Here is a 24,665-nt window from a genome sequence, read left to right as displayed (position 1 = left end):
TTTTTCAGGAACGTATAATTTTACTGATTGAAAAAGAAAGGCTAAATGACTATTGTTAAGTCATGAAATCTGTGTCAAATTTGGAATTAAATTTATAAACCATAAGCCAAATGCCACTCTGTATTATCCCTTCCACGTAATTTTAACAGACATGACACATATGACACCATCTTGCCAAGTTGGTAATATTTGTCTTTTAGATTGCCACAAACAGGAAATAGTTGATTCAACAACTCACAGAATCTTATTACCTCCCATAGACAAAGGTGCCAACCCTTATTTAAAGAGTTTTTTTTTAATGGCATTTGCTGTTTCTCAACCACTGACACAAGACCTAGCTAAAACAGAACTGGCCAAATATTTTTACCTATAATAATATCATATATCAAAGAAGAACTCATAGCAAGCAGCAGAAAATCTAGATAACAAAGAGGAAAACAGAATTACTTTAAAAGCCTAAATCACATTAGGCCTAAATCACATTATGTAACAAGTAATATTGTAAAGAACTTGCTTGAAAATAGTAACTAACATAAACACTAACTATATATCTAAAATTATATGGAGAAAAATGCTAGTATAATGTGTATACATGGAAAAGAAAACAATTTAAGTTATAAAATTTATATCAGAAATAATTGTTTCTTACCAACATTTACATCTGTAAGTATTCGGTCAATGAACTGACAAAGAATTTGTCTTGGCTTCTGTACAACAGTATTATATTCCTCTGGACTGGAACTAAAATACAAATAAAATGTTATTAACCCTTAAAGGGACTCACAGTGTCATTTGTAAAAAATTCTCTAAAGTTGAACTTATCAAATGTGCTTAGTTTTAATGTTGACACTGATAGTATTCTTCTGCAAAGTATCCAATCTGCAAACTCTAGACCTGCCCTGCGCGATATGGACTCTCAACCACTGCGCCACCAGGGAAGCCCCATTTTCTCTTTTATTTTAAGTTTGAAACTTTCCACAATAAAAATTCAATAAATGTTAGGGAAAAATACACATATTGAGTCTTAAGAACAATCATGAAAAATAATATTAAAAGGCGATAGGGCCTCCCTGGTGGTGCAGTGGTTGAGAGTCCACCTGCCAATGCAGGGGACGCGGGTTTGTGCCCCGGTCCTGGAGGATCCCACATGCCGCGGAGCGGCTGGGCCCGTGAGCGGCCCAGCCCGCTGAGCCTGCGCGTCCGGAGCCTGTGCTCCGCAACGGGAGAGGCCACAGCAGTGAGAGGCCCGTGTACCGTAAAAAAAAAAAAAAATATTAAAAGGAGATACAATAATTAAGCAGAGGAAGAGTATCCTAGAATCCTGAATGAACTCAACTTGAGTTCCATGATTTGTGTAAATAACCAAGGAATAGAACATAATAATAGAAAGCCTGTGTTCCACCACATAATGAGGAATCATACAGTTATTCGTGTAATCAACAAACATTTACTGAGTACCTATAATGCGCCACACGACACATCAGAAGCTACTGTTGGGAAGGTGAAAGACGACAGTTTAATGGAGGAGATTGATAAATCAATCTAGCCCTCTATCCAGGCTGGATTATGAGGCCATTCACCCAAACAGTTAACACAGGTGGAAGCACACATACGGGAAGAAAAAAAATTCAGTTTTAGAAATACTGAGTTTAAGGTCTCAAGGGAACAACTAAGTGGAATGTCCAAAAGATTTTTGGAATTACAGTTCTAGACCTCAAGTCCTAGCCTAGAGATATAGATTAACTTATCGATATATAATAGTACATAACAAGCAAGGCTAAACACATTGTATTATTTCATATTTCACAAGAAATAAGATAGGGATATTAGACCCTAATTTGCATATGTGGAGACTGGTGCTTACAGAGATTATATAATCTACCACTATTAGAGCTAGTAGTAGTGGAAGCCTTGGATATGTAATAATATATGTATATTATATATATATATTATTAATATATATTATTATATAATAATAATATATATTATTACATTATATGTAATAATGTAAAGCCTTGGATATGCAAATGTAATAAGTAATAAGAAAGCCAGAGAGAACCCAAAGTTAAGGTTAGTAGAGGCACGAGGAGAAAAGGAAAGGGCCAGAGAAACAGAAAGAAAAACAATGAGAGATGTGTTCTAGAATCCAAGGAGGTTAGAATTTTAAGGAGGGAGTTGTCCACACAATCAAATAAAACTAGTTTGTTAAAATGTCCTTTGGATATATTTTTTTATTATGGTAAAATACACTTAACATAAAATTTACCATTTTAACCATTTTTAAGTGTACAGTTCTGTGGCATTAAGTACATTCACATTATCCTACACCATCACCACCATCCCTCTCCAGAACTTTTTCATCTTCCCAAAGTGAAACTCTACTCATTAAACAATACCTCCCCATTCCCCCGCCGACAATTCTGTCTCTATGAATTTGACTACTTACATCTACACGTTGAATCCTATATTTGTCCTCTTGTGACTGACTTATTTCACTTAGCATACATCTTCACAGTTCATCCATGTTGTAACGTGTCAGGATTTCCTTCCTCTTTAAGGCTAGATAATATTCTACTGTGTTTATACCACATTTATTTATCTATCCATGTTTCCATAGACACTTGGATTGCTTCCACCTTTTGGCTACTGTAACTAATGCCTCTATGAACATGGGTGTACAAGTATCTGTTTCAGTCCCTTTCAATTATTTTGGGTGTATACCTAGAAGTGGAAATGCAAGATCATATGGTACTTCCATGTTTAGTTTTTTGAGATACTGCCATACTGCTTCCACGGTAGCTGCACCATTTTACATTGCTACCAACAACTTACAAAGTTCCAATTTTTCCTTATCCTCACCAACACTTGTTGGTTTTGTTGTTGTTGTTTTAAAATAGCAGCCATCCTCATGGGTCTGCAATGGTATCTCATTGTACTTTTGATTCACAATCCCCTAATAATTAGGGATGTTGAACATTTTTTCATGTGCTTTTTGCCCATTTGTCTTTCTTCTTTGGAGAAAGTCTATTTAAGTCCTTTCCTCATTTTTGAGAGTCTCATACTCTACTGACCCTTTCCTCATTTTTAAATCAGGTTGCTTTTTGTTGTTGATACTGGGCTGTAGTTCTTAATATTTTGGGGATATTAACTCCTTATCAGATATATGACTTGCAAACATTTACTTTCATTCCATAGGTTGTCTTTTCACTCTGTTGATACTGTCCTTTGCTGCACAAAAGTTTTAAATTTTGATAATTTTTAATTTTAAATTTGATCTATTTTTTCATACGCTGTCACGCTTTTGGTGTCATAGCCAAGAAGTTACTGCCGAATCCAACGTCGGGAAGCTTTTCCCCTAAGAGTTCTCTTCTAAGAGTTTTATAGTTTCACATTTAGGTCTTTGATTCATTTTGAGTTAATTTTTTTATGTCCTTTGGATTTTAAAGTTTTAGTGTAGAGATAAAGGCAGAAGCCAGATTGCAAAGGGTGAAAAACAGATGAAATGTGAATATTGAGAATAGCATGCTCTCTCTAAAGCTTGACCATGGAATGAAGAGAAGAATTGGGAGTCAGTGGTAACTAAAGGAATATATGAGGTCAAGAGGGTTTTGTTTTGTTTCCCTTAAGATGGAAAGACTTGAACAATTGATTCTTGAAATTTGGCTTTCCTTCCTGGGACCATGTATAAGTAAAGAGATAATCCTTGGACAGGATGATTATCATTAATCCTAATGACAATCATTAATATATATTTATTAATACAGGAGGAAAGGATGAGTACAGACTTTAATAATACAATAAATTCAAAACACAAATAAAACCAGATGCCCTGCTTCAAGGAAGTCACTGGGGAGAGGGTAAGAAAGCACACAAATAATTTTAATCAGGTGTCATATACACCCAAAGCAGGAAATAACTAGCTCTGCAGAGAGGATTCATGGAAAGTTGTGTATAAATGATTAGCTCACTCCATCACTTCTACTGACAAAACAGCTGAGGATATAGTAGGTAATCTGGTTATTTACACAAAATAAAATTATGTATTTCATATAAATAACAACTTATAACATCCACATAGTACTATAAATGTACATGTTTTCCCACTTAAACAATGCTAAAAGAAAAAATGAGGTTAATTATTTTCTTGATTATTCAATCACAAAGTCCAATCCTAATTGATTACGTACAGGATCCAAGGCATCTACAGCTAATAACTGCCATGATGGAAATGGTCCTGGTACATAGTAAACACTCCAAAAAATTTTGCTGAATGAATGAACGGTTCATAAGAATCTTTCTGCATCTTGTGTCTCCTTCATCCTTAATGTATAAACTTTTTCGGACCTGTGGAATATCTATCTACCTGTTCTCTGCCACTAGACCATAGGCTCCTAGAGGTGGAGACTATGTTTTATTTCTCTATGAATTCCTGCAGCACCACTAGACCATAAGCTCCTGCAGGAGAGAAAATGTGTTTCACTTCCCTTTGCATCCCCTATACCACACCTAGAACTGTGTCTTGCTTGATAGAAAACAACTAAGTTACTGAAGTTAATAAATATTTGCAAGTAATATAAACTCTAGGTGTACAGAATTGAAGAACAAGTAGTTGTATTTATACGTGAAAGAGAAAAAATTTTGTGTTTCTTATCTTATTTAAACCAGCACTGACCAATAGAAATACAATGCAAGCCACATGCTTAGTTTTAAATTTTCTAGTAGTCACATTAAGAAGGTAAAAAGAAACAGGCAATTTTAATCCCAATAATATATCCGAAATATTATCTGAACATGTAATAATATAAAAATTATTAATGACATTGTTTACATTCCTTTTGGAGGGGGGTGGTAATTAAGTCTTTGAAACCCAGTATCTTACATTTAGAGCACATCTCAGTTTAGATTAGCCACATGTGAAACGCTCAGTGGCAACATTTGGCTGGTGTCCATAGTAGGTTATAGGACATCACAGATTTAAATATAACAAAAAAAATTTTAAGTCTGAAATTACAAGATAACATGAATTGTTTTAGACAAAGTCAGGAGATTTTGTCATAAACCAAGTGTAATTTGATGAGTGTCATTTAAAAATGTTAATGAGGAGGTTTGTGGTGGAGAGGAACCAGGATTGTGGCTGGTGGTCAGAGTTTCCTATAAAGTAACTCTGTAAAAAAGGTTATGCATTCATATTTCATTTGCATAATTTTTAAAAATCATTTTTTTTATAAAGGTGAAGTGATTGTCATTTATTAGATGTACTATCAGAATAAAGAAATTCATGGAAGAGTAAGGATTTCTTATTTTGCAACCTCTACCTTGGTACTGAGCTAAGAGGGTATACTTTTTCAAAAGTATACAGTAACATTTGGGTGGTAATTTATCACATAAAGTTTGGATACATTTAACAAACACTTGAAAACCTCCCGTGGGGCAAGTATCAAACGCCAGGAAAACCAAGGTACCATATATCTGCCCTAAAAGAATTCGTAGTTTAAAGGACAAAAAAGTAAGCAGGCAGTTTTAACACAGCATGGTTAAGTGTTAATAGAGCCAAGATAGAACGTAAGAGGGACACTCAGCCCTGAGCAGGACCTATCAGTCAAGGCTCCCTGGAGGAGGTGACACAAAGCTGAGTCCCTAGGGGGCTAGGCAGGTAAAATAAGGAAAGGAAGGTGAGTATTCCAGCAGAGGAAACAACATGTGCAAAGGGTCACGAACAAGAACATAAGCTGCTCTAGAAACTGTCAGAGGTTCTACATGGCCAAAGAACAGGGAGGTAGTATCTGGAAATGAAGCTGAAGAGGGAAGATAAGGTCAAAGCGCAAAGGACTAACAAGTTTGAATTTTGTACTGAAGGCAATGGGACACTGAAGGGTTCTAAGCAGGTGAGTGAAGGTTAAACATGTTTCTAAAACATGAATTCAATTACGTTATTTCTGTTTAAAACACCCCAATGGCTTCCCACTGAACTTAAAATAAAATCTAATTCCTCATTCTGCCCTATAAAGTGCTAAAGGATCTGGCCTCTGCCTACTCTTCCATCCTTAATACTACTCCCATCTTTGCTCCCTATGTTCCAGGCTTCTTCCTCCTCTTTAAAAAGTAGCCTCATTCCCACCTACAGATCTTTGTATTTTCTATTCCATCTCAGACACTTCTCCTCCCAGTTTCACATGACTGGCTTCTTCTCACCATCCAAACCTCCTCTAGTGGCTAATGTTGCTGCTCCCCAGCCCCTCATCTCCCTCTCATTTCCCATTTAACATTTTAATGGCAACTATCACTGTTGGAAAAGATCTTGTGATTACAAAGTAATTTTAAACAGGAAGGTCAGAGAAGCTTCTTGGAAATGACAACTGAATGGAACTAGCCAGTGTTCAGAGAGAAGAAACGAGTGCAAAGGAATGAAGGCAGGAATGATCTTGGTGTATTAAAAAAAAATAAAGCGAATGTCATTGGAGTAGAGTGAGCAAGGGAGGGATGAGGTAGGCAGGATGAGCAAGGCCATGAGGTCAGAGGTAGGCAGAGGCCAGATTGTGGCAGACCTTAGAGGCCCTGGGAAGGAATTTGGATTTTATTCTAAGTATGCTGGAAAACCAAAGGAAGATTTTGAGCAGGGGAGTAATGTTATATAATCTACAATATGATTTATAGTTGTAAAAATCACTTTGGTTGCTAAGTGGGAAATCCACTGTAAGTGGGTAAAAGTGGAAATGGAAAGATCAGCTGAGAGGTTACTGTAATAGTCCAGATAAGAAATTTTGGTGATAGCAGTGGAGATGGTGAAAAGTGGTTTTTTTTTTTTTTGCGGTACATGGGCCTCTTACTGTTGTGGCCTCTCCCGTTGCGGAGCACAGGCTCCGGACGCGCAGGCTCAGCGGCCATGGCTCACGGGCCCAGCCGCTCCGCGGCATGTGGGATCTTCCCGGACCGGGTCACGAACCCGTGTCCCCTGCATGGGCAGGCAGACTCTCAACCACTGCGCCACCAGGGAAGCCCAAAAAGTGTTTTTAAAGGTACAGTTGACAGGACTTGCTGATGGATTATTAAGGGGTAAGGGAAAAAAAAAATCAAGGATAATTCTTAGGCTTTTGGTTCCTACATTTACAATAAGCTGGGGAAGGAACAGGTTTAAGGACAACAAATCAGCAGTTCTGCTTTGGATATGTTAATTTTCATTTCTGAGTATAGATGTTGAGTAAGCAACCTAATATATATCTCTGGGCTAGAGTGATAAATTTGGGAGTTATCAGCATATAGATGGTATTTTAAGTTATGGGACTAGACAAAGTTACTGAGGAAGAGAGTGAAGATGGAAAGAGGACTAATGATATAGCCCGAAAGCACATACGGAGTCAAGAATGATTCCTAGATTTCCAGTCTGGAAAAATAAGTGAGCACGGTAGATATCCCTACCTCAGTGAATAAGAGGAATTAAAAAAAAAAACCAAAAAGAAAAACCACTTGGGATATGCAGAGAATTTAAATTGGATATATTGAGTCTTAACTGCATATAGGACACCCAGGGAACAAATGGGTTATGCTAACATAGTCTGCCAGTATACAGTTGCATATATGGTTCTAGATGAAAGAAACATGGCTTGGAGACACAGATTTGGAGTCATCAAATAGCAGGTGGTAGTTGAAGGCAGGAAGAGTGGATGAGATCACCCAGAGAGACTAGGCAGAGAAAAGAGTGCTAACAGAAAATAACACTGAAGCAAAATTTATCCCTGAGAGACAGAGGAAGAAGAGCCCACACATTAAAACAGTAACATCTTACTTTTTTCAGATATCTAATTGCCATGGTCAATGAAGAAAAAAAAAAAACAACTGAGGAGACAAGGTCTTGATGGCTTGAATCTGAAACCCAGCTCTAATACTAACTGCTATCTCTCTGACTTTGGTACTTCAATTTCTGTGACTCTGATTCTTAATAAACAGTGATAATATTTGCTCCATTCTATATCATGGAGATACTGTGAGACTGAATAAGCTTGAATGAAGCAGTTGCAATGAAAAAGTCATGACAAGTAAAAACTATTATCAGACAATTCACTATGGGTCAGTTTTTCTATTCCATCTCTTAGAATGGCTACAAATGAGTGAAAGGTAACTATAAGCTCTGTTGATGAAAGCGACTAAAAATAAATCCAAGATCCTATTATTTTTACTAACAAGTATCACAGAGAAAGAAAGAAAAGGGAAGAGAAGTACTAATCAGCAAATTCTATATTAAAGTAAGGTGGGAAAAGTACACTGAGCTTCACATCGAGCCTGAAAGATGAAATGTGTACATCAACTTCCTATATGAACACTTGCCTTCATCTTCTTTTAGAAAGGTAGATGTTACTTTACAAAATGTTAACACAAGTATGCTTGCAACATTCATACAAAGTGGAAAAAAAATCATACACACAACAATATGATGATTCAGTTAAGACAAGTATGGTCCCTTCATTTATATCCTCTTATGTATGTAATCGAGGAAGACTAAATGTCAGTGTCTCTGTACGGTCAACAAGTGGAGATGGACACAGCTGCACTGCAAAAAGAAAGGGAATTAAATATCCCATGGGCTTAACGTCAGTTGTGGCTGTGTGCTAAGTTTCCAACCAGTTCAAGAAATCGGAAAGCAACTATTCCAATTGATAGTTCAACTGCAGCAGTGGTACAAGCTCACTTATTTTCTGTTCACAGTGGGTTACAAATATTTTCTTTTTAAAAAAGCAAACGAACAAAAACCCTGCCTTCTCGTCTTTAGGTCAGGTTTAGGAAAGGCTGTGTGTGTCCTGAATGGGGGCAGCAGCCATCAACATCTACCTACTCTCTTCGGGCAGAATACTGGTTTACACGATTTTACTCTTGGGTTTACAGAAAGGAAAAAAAAAGAGCTTTTGCAAATGGAACATTATCTTCAAATGTTGGCAATACTCTGTGCACATTTATATTCTGTGGACTTTGTGGCCGATCCCTGGGGTTTCTGACTAAAATAACGGATTGAGGACTGGATGATCGATATGAAAGGGGTCCCATCTCCAGAATGGCATATGGTTTCACTTAGAAACGAACTTTTCCTAGCAACTGGCCTTCCTTGACAGAAATCAGAACTAGTGATTTTTCTTCCGAGGGTAGTTTTGGGTCAAAACGTAAAGGTAAAAATCAATCCCTCCACCAGCGATCATAAAGCACAGAAACTAGGGAAAGTCCATGCGTCAAGTACTCCATGTAAGGAAAGAGGCTTTCAAGAAGCAAATGAATGTAGGAAAGTGACCAGAAAGTGTTCGGAAGGGACCTTTCCCTCCCGCTGCGGAGGCAATCCCCCTGGGGTTGGGGGGGGGGGGAGAGGGACGAGCTCCCCGGCGCCGCTGAGGTAAAGTGGGGCCAGCCGACTACCCCTCCCCTCGGATCCGCAACCCGCAGGTTTGCGGCGACGCCCCGCGTCCTTTCAACGGCCTCTCTGAGGGAGAAGCGCTCAAGTCAGCGGAGGAGCATCTCCACAAGGGCCGCGGCCTGGGTTAGGGGATCGGAGCCGGGACGTGCGTGGCTGGGAAGGGAGAGCACGTGAGACGCCGGCCCGGCCCTACCTGCCCAGCTCCCGCAGGGCCGGGATCATAGACGCCAGCTCCAGGCCATGCTCGCCCATGGTGAGGACGCGAGGCACTCTTCAACCACGCCGAGGCGGGCTCCTGGCGTCTCCTCAGCTCTCTCTGGTGAAAAAGCGCGGCGCCCGACGGGGGCTCGCAGGGCCCAAAACTCCTCCCGGAAGCCGCGGCCGATCCGCTCTCCAGGCCAGAGCTCTTTTCCGCGTAGGACTTGAGGGGGCGGGGCAAGGGGCGGGGCAAGGGCGGGGTGCGCTCCGGTCAAATTTCTAGCGTTGGGGGCGTTCTGAGCCGGGAAAGCTCGGCAGGCGAGATTCGCGAGAGTTTTGGTTTTTTGCGGTCCTGCTCTGTCACTCACTCCCAGCCTGAGCGGCTCAGATAAGACAGACCCCTGGATCTGGGGAGGAAAGGGGCGTGGTGGGCACCAGCGCAGAACGCCTCGCATCGCAAATGTGAAGACTGAGACAATTCAGCAACTAAAGGCCCAGGATTAGACCGCAGGTCTCTCCGTGGAGTCACACCTCCAGGTCCCTCATTTTCTACCACTCTCTTGGCATCCTTTCTGAGAGATACGGGGCAAAAGATGGGCTGCTCCTTGTCCTTTTTGTTTCAGCAGGGGTTTTTTTGTTTCTTTGTTTTTCCCAACTTGAAGTCTCCCTTAGGTTTCCTTGAGGATTCTCCCAACGTTTAATATTTAAAAAGAGGGTTGAATTATATTTATTTGTGTCTCATTTAGTCAGCAGCAGTACTATGTATTTTTATGTCACCATTACGGGCATCTATTACCTATGATTTAATTTTTAAAGTGATATCAGTGGCTTTTGGCTGTAGACATTTCCTACCTCAACCCAGTTTGTTTATACGAAAAATGGTCATCATAAGAAGCTGTTAACATGTCAAAATTATGTATTTAATCAGGCAAGGCCATGCAGTGTGCTTACATTGGTTCCTTACACATGAGAATAATCGTTATACAGTATGCTAAAAAAAATCAAAGTGATGGAGTGACAGCCAAATACGCTTCCGCCTCAGGGATTTTGCATTTGCTGTGCCCTTTGCCTTGACCTTAAACACCCCTCTTTCATCACCCCTCTTCAGATGTTTGCTGAAATGTCACCAGAGAGCACATAGACTAGCACACTTACACTCACACTCTTTTCCCCTCCATCCTGCTTTATTTTCTTCACAACACGTAGAACCAAATTATATACTATTTTATTGACTGTCTCCTCCAATTAGAATATAAGCTAAAATCCTGAGAGCAGGATTTTGTCTGTTTTATTCACTGCTTAGATACTCGGGACCTAAAACAGTGCCTGGTACATAGTTGGTGTGTAGTAAATATTTTTAAAATTGTGGAATGCTATAGTGGGAAGAACATGGGATTAGAAGTTGAAGCCCTGTGCAAGTTCTCATTTCACCTGCTAGCAACTATAGTTACTAAAGTTACTCAGTAAAGTTACTTAACCTCTCTGTACTTCAGTTTTTCATCTATAAAATGAGATTAGTAATATCTATCTTGTAAGATTACAGTAAAGATTAAATAAGAGGGGCTTCCCTGGTGGCGCAGTGGTTGAGAGTCCGCCTGCCGATTCAGGGGACATGGGTTCGTGCCCTGGTCCGGGAAGATCCCACACGCCGCGGAGCCGCTGTGCCCGTGAGCCATGGCCGCTGAGCCTGTGCGTCCGGAGCCTGTGCTCCGCAACGGGAGAGGCCACAACAGTGAGAGGCCCGCGTACCGCAAAAAAAAAAAAAAAAAAAAGATTAAAAAAGAGGTGGTAGTGCCCTACAGTGGAATACCATTTCTTAGTTAAAATGAAGTATGAATTCTGAAAACGATGTTGAGTGAAAAAGAAAGCAAATGGCAAAGGGATACATAACAATATTAAATCACATACCATTTTAAAACCACAAAATAAGACTTTTAGTGAGTGAATTTTGTATACATACATATATGATAAAAGTATAAAAACATGGTTGGGAAGGATATACATCAACTCCAGGAGAGTTGTACCTCTGCAGAGGGAGAGAAGGGAATGAAATGAGAAGGTTTCAACATATCTGTGAAGGCTTTCTTTTAATAGGATTGGATTAACCATGACAAATCTACAATTTGTTATATTTGGATGACGTGCTGATCTCTCCCAAATTCTTCCTTCTGTTCAGATCTCTCTCTGAGCTTTATATTTCATTACGTCTTCCTTTCTACTGAATTATTTTCCCTTGAATTTTTCCCAGGTATTTTATTTTATTTTATTTTATTTTCTGCCATGTGGCACGTGGGGTCTTAGTTCCCCGATCCGGGATCGAACTCGCACCCCCTGCATTGTAAGCGCAGAGTCTTAACCACTGGACCGCCAGGGAAGTCCCCCCAGGCATTTTATTTTTGTTTAAATTTTTATTATGGAAAGTTTCAAATATATACAAAAGTAGAGAGAGTAGAATAAGGACCCCCTCCTTATGCCCATCATCCAACTTCAACAACTATCAGCCTATGACCAGTCTTTGTTTCATCTATAACTACCCCTCCCAGTTCCCCTGTCTCTAATTGGATTATTTTAAGGAAAATCTCAGACAACTCATCAATTTATCTGTAAACACTTTATTTTGTATCTCTTAAAGATAAGGACTAAATTCTACCTACTAAATATCAAACCCATCCACTTCCCTCCAAATCCCATTATCACCATTCTAGTTTCAGACCATCGCTGTCTTGTACCCAGATTACTTACATGACATTCTAGCTTGCCTTTCTTCCTTTGGGCTTGTTTCCCCTCCAATGTATTCTCTACACTGAAGTATTACAACTTTTTTTTCTCTTCAACAGTATTATTGAAATTTTTAAAACATGCACCCTAATATGTGCATATTTACTCACCACATATATTTAGTAATATATTCTAATATGCAGGGACATAACGCAGCTGTTGATTGCTTCCTGTCTTCCTCTCACCCCCTCCCGGTTTTATCATTTGGGAAGTTGAGTGTGTCGGGAGAGTGAAGCAGGAAGCTGAGAGACTGAGGTGGGTGGGTTCCTATGTCCTTGGGACCTTGGTTTCCTAAGCCCAGCATCTCAGATCAAGTTGACAACAGGGCACCAACCAATGTCCTGGAAGTTTCAGCCGGCCTGTGTGTATAGAATTGTCCCCAAGGATGATTAAACTAGAGTGGAAGATGACCACCAGGTGGCACCACAACCCAAATGAGACGAAGATGGCCTTCGTTCTCAGTCAGATGCCCAAACCCCTGGCTGCCTAGCTCTGCAAGTTCCATTGTAATGCATTGGATTTTTTTTTTTTTTTTGGCTGCGTTGCGTCTTCGTTGCTGTGCGCGGGGCTTCCTCAAGTTGTGGCGAGCGAGGACTACTCTTCGTTGCGGTGCGCGGGCTTCTCATTGCGGTGGCTTCTCTTGTTACGGAGCACAGGCTTTAGGCGCAAGGGCTTCAGTAGTTGTGGCGCACGGGCTTACTTGCTCCGCGGCATGTGGGATCTTCCCAGACCAGGGCTGGTACCCGTGTTCCCTGCATTGGCAGGCAGATTCTTAACCACTGCGCCACCAGGGAAGTCCCGGGATTTTTTTTTTTTTAACTCCATTTTGTCAGGATTTTACTGTGTATACTAAAATAGAAATCTTAAAGAAATGAGATTTAAAAATATAAACAATTTTCCATGTTCCTTTCTACAACTGAATGGACTTCAATATACACCTCCTCGGTACGCACACACACACAAATTTTCATTTTAAATAATGTTTAATAACTTTAATTTTTAATAATTTTTATTTATTTGGCTGCATCAGGTCTTAGTTGCAGTACCTGGGATCTTCGTTGAGGCATGTGGGATCTTTCGTTGTGGCGCGGGCTTCTCTGTAGTTGTGGCATGCGGGTTTTTCTCTCTCTAGCTGTGGCTGTGGGAGCGTGGGCTCTGTAGTTCGTGGCACACGGGCTTTCTCATTGAGGCGCATGAGCTCTGTAGTTGTGGCGCGCAGGCTTAGTTGCCCTGCGGCATGTGGGATCTTAGTTCCCCCACCAGGGATTGAACCTGCATCCCCTGCATTGGAAGGCGGATTCTTTATCACTAGACCACCAGGGAAGTCCCTCATTTTTAATAATTTTGAAAGTTATTTATTTTTTATTATTTAATAATTTCCATTTTTAATAGTTTTTAAAACTTTGCTCCTAGATGATGCCAGTGTTGTTTGGAATTGTTCTACATGGCAGACAGAGCACCTTTTCAAAACCCAGGTATGATTATGCAATTCCCCTGCTTCAGTAGCTTGACTGTGTATTGAATATTGTCAGATTAGTGGGTAAAAAGGGGCACATGTCTAATAGTTTTCATTGGCTAAAGCCTCAAATAACAGACCAACATAACCACAAGTCAACATTCTGAAACTTAATAAAGCAGAACAAATGATCCTGTACAGCCAAACTGCATTAATGAATTAATTTAATTCTATTAAACCCATTTAGTAGAAACACTGAAAAAGCCCATTATCAAAAAACACCTAGTTGTCATAGAGGAACTTAAAATATTGAAGAAACTTAAATGTAAAGCTATTTGTCTTCCTATCCATGTGGCAGTTTCACATCTGCTAAGGCTGTATTTCGGAGAAGAACTCCATTGTATTTGGATACAGTTCAGAAATGACATGGAGTACCTTTGCATGTGTCCAGGAGATTTCTATCTCAGTAATGAATTATTGGCACTTACATTGCTAAGGTCTCAAGCATGACCCTAAGCTTATATCAAATGTGTTTAAATGGTAATGATTTTTTGCATTTGCAACCATTTTTTTACTTTTCTCAAAATCCTTTCATCTGTTTCATCTGCTGTTATCCTCCCAGTAGCTCTGTAATGAAATAAAGCTCGAGGAGAGGTTTCTGAGTTCTCGAACTTGAGCATGCAGCATGCAGCAGAATCACCTGGAGGGCTTACTGAAACAGATTTCTGAGCCCCAGCCCATTCGGATTCAATGGGTCTGAAAGAGAATGCAATAACTTGGACCACACTTTGAGTTAGCACCGTTATAGAGTAGCATTTCTTAACCTTGACTATGCATTGAAATTATGTGAGTGGGAAGCTTTTTTTTTTGCGGTATGCGGGTCTCTCACTGTTGTGGCCTCTTCCGTTGCGGAGCACAGGCTCGGGACGCGCAGGCTCAGCGGCCATGGCTCACGGGCCCAGCCGCTCCGCGGCGTGTGGGATCTTCCCGGACCGGGGCACGAACCTGTGTCCCCTGCATCGGTAGGCGGACTCCCAACCACTGCGCCACCAGGAAGGCCCAACTAGTGGGAAGCTTTTTAAAAGTATCTGGGTGATGATGGAGCCTCATTGGGGTCCAAGATGGCGGAGTAGGAAGACCTTGAGCTCACCTCCTCTCACAGGCATATCAAAATTATAATTTAATTTTTTGTATTTATTTTTGGTTGCGTTGGGTCTTCGTTGCTGTGCGCGGGTTTTCTCTAGTTGCGGCGAGTGGGGGCTACTCTTCGTTGTGGTGCACGGGCTTCTCATTGCGGTGGCCTCTCGTTGTGGAGCATGGGCTCTAGACGCGTGGGCTTCAGTAGTTGTGGCTCACGGGCTCAGTAGTTGTGGTTCGTGGGCTCTGGAGCACAGGCTCAGTAGTTGTGGCACACAGGCTTAGTTGCTCCACAGCATGTGGGATTTTCACGGACCGGGGCTCAAACCCGTGTCCCCTGCACTGGCAGGCAGATTCTTAATCACTGTGCCACCAGGGAAGTCCCCCAAATCATAATTATTTACAGAGCAACTATTGATGAGAAAGACTGGCAGACTAGCAGAAAAGATCTTCTACAACTAAAGATATAAAGAAGGAACCACCATGAGATGGGTAAGAGGGGCAGAAAGACTGTATAGTCAAGACCTAGGTGGACAGCCCACAAACTGGAGGATAATCACAACTGCAGAGGCTCTCCCCAAGGAGCGAGGGGTTTGAGCTCCACATTGGGCTCCCCAGCCTGGGGGTCCTGCACCAGGAAGAGGGACCTCAGAAAGTTTGGCTTTGAAGGCAAGCGCGGGAGAGCTAGAAGGCTGGGGGAAGTAGAGGCTCTACTCTTAAAGGGCGCACATAAAATCTCACGCTCCAGGACCCAGGGCAGAAGCAATAATTTGAAACAAGCCTGGGTCAGACCCACCTGCTGATCTTAGAGAGCCTCTCAGAGAGGCAGGAGCAGCTGGAGCTCATCCTGGGGACAAAGGCACTGGTAGGAGCCATTTGGGGGAGCACCATCTACCCCATGGACACTGGAGCTGACGAATGCCATTTTGAAGTCCTGACTCTAGCTCATTAGCACTAGCGCCCAGCCCTGCCCACCAGCCTTTTGGCACCAGTACTGGAAAACCTCAGGCCGAGCAACTAACTGGATGGAGACACAGCCTCTCTACCAGCAGGCTTGCTGCCTTAAGACCCCTTGAGCCCATAGACACCCTAACCCAGCCCCACACAGCAGAGGGCCCAGGAGAGTGCACCAGCACTAGCCCTGGGACCCCACAGCCCTAGAGCCAGAGACCCTGGGATCTGGCTCCATCCACCGAGGGGCTGGCACTAGCCCAAGGACCAGCCTAGCCCACCAGTGGGTAGGCACCAGCCCTAGGACCCCTTGGGCTCCAGCCCCACCCACTGTGGGCCAAAACACCAGCTCCAGGACCCCCAAGCCCTGCAACCAGAGACCCCAGGATGCAACTTTGCCCACCAGTGGGCTGGTACTAGCCCTAGGACCCACCCTTACTCACCAGTGGGTGGACACCAGTCCTAGGACCACTACAGCCCTGCACCCTACCCACCATCCTGCAGGCCAGCACCAGCCCCAGGACCCTCTGGGTCCCAGTCCAGCCCATGAGCAAACTAACACCAGCCCTAGGACACCCCCCACCCGGACACTGACCCTGCCCACCAGCAAGCTGATACCAGCTTTGAGACACATTGTACCCCTCAGCCAGCTGCCCTGGGATCCAGCCACACTCACCAGTGGGCCAACACCAGCTTTGGGACACCCTATATCAGGAACTGGCCTCACCCACCAGCAGGCCAATACTAGATCCAGGACCTACAACCCTGTAATCTCATACTCCAGAACCTGACCCTCCCCACCAGTGGGTCAGCACTAGCCCCCAGACCCACCAGGGCCCCAGAGCCAGCAGCCTCTGCACAAGGCAGGACCTGGCAACCAACCGGACCAGGGACCAGCCATGCCTAACAGACTGCCCACAGCAGTCAGCCCACCACAACAGAAGGGCCCATGCAGCCCAAATAGGGAGCACTCCTAGAATATATAGGTCTGGTGGCCAGAGGGCAGTGTGTTATTGGGATACATAGGACATCTCGTACAAAAGGCCACTTCTCCAAGGTCAGGAAACATAACCAACCTCCCAGATACATAGAAATAAAAGCAGCCAGTTTGGCAAACAGAGGCAATAGAGGAATATGTTCTAAATGAAGAAGATAAAATCCCAGAAGAAGAACTAAGTGGAGATAGGCAATCTACCTGATAGACAGTTCAAGGTAATGATCATAAAGATGTTCAAAAAACTAGGGAGAAGTATATGTATAACTGATTCACTTTGTTATAAAGCAGAAACTAACACACCATTGTAAAACAATTATACCCCAATAAAGATGTTAAAAAATAAAAAAAATTTAAAAAAATAAAATAAAGAAAAACTAGGGAGAAGACTGGATGAACAGAGTGAGACATGAGAAGTTTTTTTTTTTGTTTTTTTTTTCAGAGGCCACTGTGGGCTCTTTTTTTCTTTTTAAACAGTTTTTTTTTAAAAATGTGTATTTATTTTTGGCTGTGTTGGGTCTTTGTTTCTGTGCGAGGGCTTTCTCTAGTTGTGGCAAGCGGGGGCCACTCTTCATCGTGGTGCGTGGGCTTCTCACTATCGCAGCCTCTCTTGTTGCGGAGCACAGGCTCCAGACGCGCAGGCTCAGTAGTTGTGGCTCACAGGCCCAGTTGCTCTGCGGCATGTGGGATCTTCCCGGACCAGGGCTCGAACCCGTGTCCCCTGCATTGGCAGGCAGATTCTCAACCACTGCGCCACCAGGGAAACCCCCATGAGAAGTTTTTAACAGAGTTAAAAAATATAAAGAACATAGAGAGATGAAGAATACAATAACTGAAATGAAAAGTATACTAGAAGGAAGCAACAGTAGATTAGATAATACAGAGGAACAGATTAGCAAGCTGGAAGACAGAGTAGTAGAAATCACTGAAGCTGAACAGAAAAAAGAAAAAAAAAAGAAATGAGAACAGTTTAAGAGACCTCTGAGACAGCATCAAGCATACTAACATTCACATTACAGAGGACCCAGAAGAAGGAGAGAGAAAGGGACAGAAAACATACTTGAAGACATAATAGCTGAAAACTTCCCTAACAGAAGTTAGGAAACAGACAACCAGGTCCAAGAAGCACAGAGAGACCCAAACAGGATCAACCCAAGTGGGACCACACCAAGACACACTGTAATTAAAATGACAAAAATTAAAGATACAGAGAGAATATTAAAAGCAGCAAGGGAAAAGCCACAAGTTATGTACAAGGGAACTCCCATCAGCCTATCAACTGACTTTTCAGTAGAAACTCTGCAGACCAGAACGGAATAGCGTGATATATTTAAAGCGATAAAAGGGAAAAACCTACAATCAAGAATACTCAAGCCGGGACTTCCCTGGTGGCGCGGTGGTTAAGAATTTGCCTGCCAATGCAGGGGACACGGGTTCGAGCCCTGGTCCCGGAAGATCCCACATGCCACAGAGCAACTAAGCCCGTGCGCCACAACTACTGAGACTGCGCTCTAGAGCCCGTGAGCCACAACTACTGAAGCCCACACACCTAGCGCCCGTGGTCCACAGCAAGAGAAACCACTGCAATGAGAAGCCTGCACACTGCAAAGAAGAGTAGCCCCCGCTCACCACAAATAGAGAAAGCCTGTGCGCAGCAATGAAGACCCAATGCAGCCAAAAATAAATAAATAAATTTATTTTTTTTTAAAAAAACTCAAGCTGGCAAGGCTTTCATTCAGATTTGATGGAGAGATCAAAAGTTTTACAGACAAGCCAAAGCTAAAAGAGTTCAGAACCACCAAACCAGCTTTACAAAAAATGTTAAAGGGACTTTGCTGAGCAAAAAAGACCACAACTAGAAACGTGAAAATTATGAAAGGAAAAAGCTCAAAGGCAAATATACAATAAAAGTCGTAAATCCACCATGTATAAAGCTAGTAGGAAGGTTAAAAGACAAAAGCAGTAAAATCATCTATATCCATGGTAAGTAGTGAAGGGATACACACACACACACACAAAATGTAAAATACGATGTCGAAAAAAGTTAAGTGTGGGGTGGGGAGAAAAAAATGCAGGCTTGTTAAAATACCTTTGAACTTAAGGGATCAGCAACTTAAAATAATCACATACATATGGCTATGTGTAGTGTGGGATATATAGTCTATGACTATGTAACATCCTTGTATGGTGACGTATCATAACTAGATTTATTGTGGTGATCATTTTGAAATATATAGAAATACCAACTCACTATGTTGTGTAACAGGAACTAATATAGTGTTTTAGGTCAGTTATACTTCAAAAATAAACAAACATAGAAAAAGAGATCAGATTTGTGGTTACCAGAGGAGAAGGGTTGGGGGAGGAGGGATTGGATGAAGGTGGTCAAAAGTTACAAATCTCCAGTTATAAGTAAGTACTAGGGATGTAATGTAAAACATGATAAATATAATTAACTGCTATATGTTATATATGAAAGTTGTTAAGAGAATAAATCCTGAGTTCTCATCACAAGAAAACAAATTTTGTTTTTATTCCTTTAATTTTGTATCTGTGAAATGATGGTTGTTCACTAAACTTATTATAATAAACATTTCATGAGGTATGTTAGTCAAATCATTATTCTGTACACCCTAAACCTATACAGTGCTGTATGTCAACTATATCTCAATAAAACTGGAAGAAAAAATTATAAAATAATATAAAAAATAAAAAGTATCTGGGCATTCCCAGAGATTCTGATTTGATTGATTTGGAGTAAGGTGTATATATATATACGCATTTGTCTACTTACCAAAAGGCTCAAGCATCTACTCATATGTCTATTAATCATTTGGATTTTGTTTTCTGTTAATTACCTACTCAGGACTTTATGAGTTTTATTTTGGTTGTATCTTTTTATTGATTTATAGGAGCATTTTAATATATTATGGACATTAACCCTTTTCTGATAGATACTCTGAAAATATTTTCTCTTTGTCAGTTGCTTCTTGTCATACAGAAATTTTAATTTTTATTGTATCAAATCTGTCCATATCTTCCCTTACGGCTTCTGGGTTTTGAGTCTTGCCTAAGAAGGTTAACCCCAAGATTAAAAGTGTTCTTTTGTACTTTTTACTAAGATTTTTGTATTTGAGTTTCCTAGTATTCATTTTCTCATTTATTTACTGATCATTTTCAAATAAGACAACGTGTTTCCCAGATGGAACATGCATTTGTCAGTATCGAAGTCCCTTTTGCTAGTTTAAGAATAAAGAGGTTTATTACAAGATGCAGATAATACATGCAATCATTGGGAGAAACGGACTTCATCATGAGAATCCAAGAACTCCCCAAATTACTGTAAAGGCAGTTGCTAACTCTGACAGGATCAGGAAGCTGCCAGAAGAGGATCATGCTTTCCCCCTCTCCTCATGCGATTCAATTTTCAACCAAAGTCTTACATGACCTGATGAAACCTAAATCATATCTGGAACCATACCTACAAGTAAATCTGGGAAATGTAGTTTTTGGCTTTCCAGGAAGGGATTAAAGAAGCGAGTTAGGGCAATCCACAGTGTCTGTTAATGTGTTATCGACTAGTCCATCACTTTCCCATTATTATTATTTTTTGTGTGTGTGGTACGCGGGCCTCTCACTGCTGTGGCCTCTCCCGTTGCGGAGCACAGGCTCCGGACACGCAGGCTCAGCGGCCATGGCTCACGGGCCCAGCCGCTCCGCGGCATGTGGGATCTTCCCAGACTGGTGCACAAACCCGTGTCCCCTGCATTGGCAGGCGGACTCTCAACCACTGCGCCACCAGGAAAGCCCTCCCATTATTTTGATGTATCATCGTTTTCATAAGTACAGCACAGATGAAAAAATATTTGAGGACGATCAGTCTTTGCCACACTCCACAGCTGTTTTCCTATTTACCATCTGTTTCAGTTAATGTTGTACATGAGTTTATTTTTTTCAACTAAGGATGGGCAGGGTGTGGAGGGAGGATAAAGAATGTAGTAACTGCCCCAGATCATCTTTCTATGGCCTGAAGCTGTTTCCACCCCATTGCCTGTTAGGCTGACTTCATCCTGAAATAATTCCTCAGCTTGATCTTCCAGTCCCTACCTGCTCATCATCTGCGTCTTTTCTGAAACCTGGATCATCCATTTAGTTCTTTATCTCAGTCACCAAAGTTTTAAATTCCCAACTCTCTGGTCAAAATTTCTGTACTTGCGACATCTTCTCATGATTATTTGAAGGTATTAATTATACTTTCCAAATGTCATCTTCTGATGGTTGCCTAGCTCTGTTTTCTCTACTGTTAGTTGTAGAGATGGTGTTTCTCTCATAGTTGTTTTTTCCTCAAATGTATGATATAATGTTTAGTTATCTGTTCAATTTTGTATTTTATTTTATTTTATTTTTTTTTATTGAAGTAGTGTTGATTTAACAATTTTGTATTTTAGAATCTCTATTCATTTTACCTTTTTATTCACTGTAGCCATCCTTTGCCAATTTGGGGTAAGGAACAGTACTCGAGAGGTCAGGATGTATTGGCAGCTCACCCTCTAGGTATGGGAGACTCGTGTTCTTCCTGGAAGTCCGTAGCTACCAGGACCACAGTTTAGACCTGGCTGTGGAGGAAAAAGGTGTTGACTAGCCTAGCTGCTCTAAATCTCTTTCCCCAGTTACTCTCTCTGACCAGTGCCTCAGTGCCCTCCTTCCATTTCTTGATCTGTTAGCTGAGTTTGCATGCCCTTCCCCCAACTGCTCCATCCTTTGCCTTAGCCTCCTCCTCTGTATGATTTGAGCTGAACGTTCCTTCCATCTTTGTTCTCTGAGATATGATCCTCTCTGTATTTTGTCTTTTCTCAACATTTCTGGTTTGTTCATGGCAGTTTTTCTTGTTTTCCTGGGATATTTTTTTCTTTTAACAAGTATCTTGCGGGCTTCCCTGGTGGCACAGTGGTTAAGAATCTGCCTGCCAATGTAGGGGACGTGGGTTCGATCCCTGGTCCAGGAAGATCCCACATACTGCGGAGCAACTAAGCCCACGCGCCACAACAACTGAAGCCCACGCGCCTAGAGCCCGTGCTCCGCAACAAGAGTAGCCACCGCACTGAGAAGCCCGTGCACTGCAACAAAGAGTAGCCCCCGCCCGCCTCAACTAGAGAAAGCCCACAGGCAGCAGCGAAGCCCCAATGCAGCCAAAAAAACCCCACCATTTTTTTCTTTACCTTTATGGGGAAATAATTTATATAAAATACATTTAATAAATTTAAAGTGTACAATTTAGTTTTGACAGTTGGAGACTCCTGTGAAATCTCCACTATAATCAAGACAAGATTTCTTTTCCATCATCCCCAAAAGATTTTTACTGCCCCTTGACAGCCCATTCCTCCCTTTACCCCTGGCTCCAGGTAATTACTGGTTTGCTTTTTGTCACTTTAGGTTAGTTTGAACTTTATATAGATGGAATCATATATTTGTCTCTGGCCCCTTTCACCCAGCATAATAATTTTGAGATTTATCCATGTTGAAGCCTATATGAGTAATTCTTTCCTTTTTTTTTTTTTGCTGAGTAGTATTCCATTGCATAGATGGATATTGCACAATTTGTTTATCCATTCACCTGTTGGTGGGCATTTGGGTTCCTTCTGGTTGGGGCTATTGTGAAAAAAAAAAAGCCACTGTGGACATTCATATTCAAATCTTTGTGTGAACATGTACTTCTCTTGGGTAATAACTACGAATGGAATGGATGGGTTATATGGTAGATGTGTGTTTAACGTTTTAAGAAATGTATTGTGATAACTCACAACTCCTTTACATCTGGGCTCAGATAAGGATACTTAAGCCACTGATTTCTCTAGGTGTAAGGCAGGGAGATATCCTTATTCTCCTCAGCCTTAGCCCACGTACTTCCATATTTAATTGATTATCGATTCTGTTGGGTTCCTAAAATAATTCCAACATCCTTCTTTTTCATCTCTCAAGCCATACTAATATCATCTCAGGATTTCTTGGGTACCTATTTTGTACCCAGTATTGTGCTAGGCGCTAAACGGTCACACAGGACTTTGAGTTAAAGGGGCAACAAATTAGGGCCCCCTCCTGTTGCCTGGACACAGCTGGAGACACCACAACCATAGGCTATGCTACAAGCAAAATACGTGAGAACTCGTTGCATTCCACTTACTTGATTCACATGCTAGAGGAAATATCCCACCTTTGCGTGTGAGCTGTAGTTATTTCTTTTTTAAGCAGGTGTGGCTGTTAAATGAAGAGGAAGTGTTATGTGAAATCCCAAAAAGAGGGACAAGGGGAGAGAAAACTTTCCTCTTTTAATACCAAATATGTATATCTTTTCTTTTGACCGGAGGTTCGCAACGTGTGGTATCCGAGTTAGTAGTACCTGTTTCCCCTGTGAAAATGTTAGGCATGCAAATGGTCGGGCCTCATCCTAGATCTACTTGAATCTGAGCTCTTGAGTGTGGGAACTGTTTCAACAAGCCCTCCACGTGCTTCAGATCCACACTCAAGTTTGAGAAGTACTGTGCTAAGATCATTCCAATTGTGCAGATGGTCATCTTTAGGCTTGGAGGAAGGTGCGTCCTGGGTAGCTTTGGGCAGTAAGGATAAGGTTGCCACCACTCCCCGCCTCTCCTCTCCTAGCACCTGCAGCTCCACTTCAGCTCTTGGCCTCGGGTCCTTTCCGCTGGGAGCCGCAACGAAAACCCGGCAAGTGGATTTCGAGTTTGCTGACCCGGGTGCCGGCCGGGCATGCGTAGTGACGCGAGCGCAGCAGCTGGGCGGGCGCGGCCAGGTAGCCGCAGAACTGACCTGCGGGTGTCTGGATCGGGACCGGGAGCTGCGGACTGGAGGGCAGGTAACGCGGCGCGGCGGTGGGGTCCGAGAGGAAGCCTGAACCGACAGGCAGAAAAGAAAGCTTTACTTCCTCGCAGGCGCTCCGCGGCGGCTCCAGGAGAGTCTCTCCGGGTTTCCCTCGCTGGAGAGGTGGCTCCCGGAGCCCGCTGTGCAGTGCGGCGCCCGCCGACCTCAGGGCGCGCTCCTGCTCAGTCTGGGCAGCGTGTAGTGCGGGCAGGTGTTAACTCGTGTATTTATGCTATTTACCCAGTAAGCCTGAGAACTGCATTATGATTCTCTGCATGAAGTTAGGCATTGCGTTAACTTTTCTATTTTCCTCTCTTTTAAACTTTGAGTGGCCGCTGGTGAGGCTTTCTGATCCAGCCTGTTTCGCTGGACTTCTGTGACTGGTTTATTTGCTTTTGGTCTTTTGGTGCATAGGATCAGTAGGACTAGAGTGAAATCAGCATCCGTGGTTTCTGGTTTTGGTGCCTTTCCTGGAGCAGGGGGCCCCTGGATGCGGCATTAAAAAAAAAAAAAAAAAGCTAACTTTCAGCGCATTTCAGTGCCCAAAACTTTCTGCATTTCAGCTGCATTTTTAAGTAGAGACTTCGTAAAGTTGAAGATCCCCCCCCTTACTTTTCTACATTACTGTTATTTCAGGCATTGTTTGGTCTTAAAAGGAAGCGGTCTTTTATTTTATTTTTTAAAATTAATTTTTATTGGAGTATAGTTGATTTACAGTGTTGTGCTAGTTTCTGCTGTACAGCAAAGTGAATCAGCTCCACATGTACATATATCCATTCTTTTTTAGATTCTTTTCCCACATAGGTCATTACAGAGCACTGAGTAGAGTTCCCGGTGCTATACAGTAGGTTCTTATTAGTTATCTATTTTATATACAGTAG

At 42.0% G+C, this 24,665-nt stretch overlaps 2 protein-coding genes across 3 annotated transcripts in view; one reads left to right on the top strand and one right to left on the bottom strand.

Moving 5' to 3' along the window:
• The window catches only part of ATR (ATR serine/threonine kinase), a 103,107-nt gene extending 93,384 nt beyond the window's left edge, over positions 1 to 9,723 (bottom strand). The window contains exons 1-2 of the mRNA XM_030873306.2: positions 9,588 to 9,723; positions 650 to 741 (exon numbers count right to left, since the gene is read on the bottom strand). Coding sequence (XP_030729166.1) covers positions 650 to 741; positions 9,588 to 9,646 — 151 coding nt within the window. The 5' untranslated portion in view covers positions 9,647 to 9,723. The remainder of the gene's footprint in view (positions 1 to 649; positions 742 to 9,587) is intronic.
• A 324-nt stretch (positions 9,724 to 10,047) lies between these two features.
• Positions 10,048 to 24,665, top strand: part of PLS1 (plastin 1) — a 120,013-nt gene continuing 105,395 nt past the window's right edge. The window contains exons 1-2 of one of the 2 annotated variants that reach the window (XM_060298519.1): positions 10,048 to 10,129; positions 13,784 to 13,845. The gene's annotated coding sequence lies outside the window, so the exon portion shown is untranslated. Of the gene's footprint in view, positions 10,130 to 13,783; positions 13,846 to 23,697; positions 23,780 to 24,665 lie in introns of those variants that run through there. The other variant, XM_030873303.2, reaches the window with a different exon arrangement.

The sequence above is a fragment of the Globicephala melas genome, chromosome 4 (assembly GCF_963455315.2).
Source record: "Globicephala melas chromosome 4, mGloMel1.2, whole genome shotgun sequence".
In the NCBI taxonomy this organism is placed as follows: Eukaryota; Metazoa; Chordata; class Mammalia; order Artiodactyla; family Delphinidae; genus Globicephala; species Globicephala melas.
This window is presented reverse-complemented; position numbering and strand designations above follow the sequence as displayed.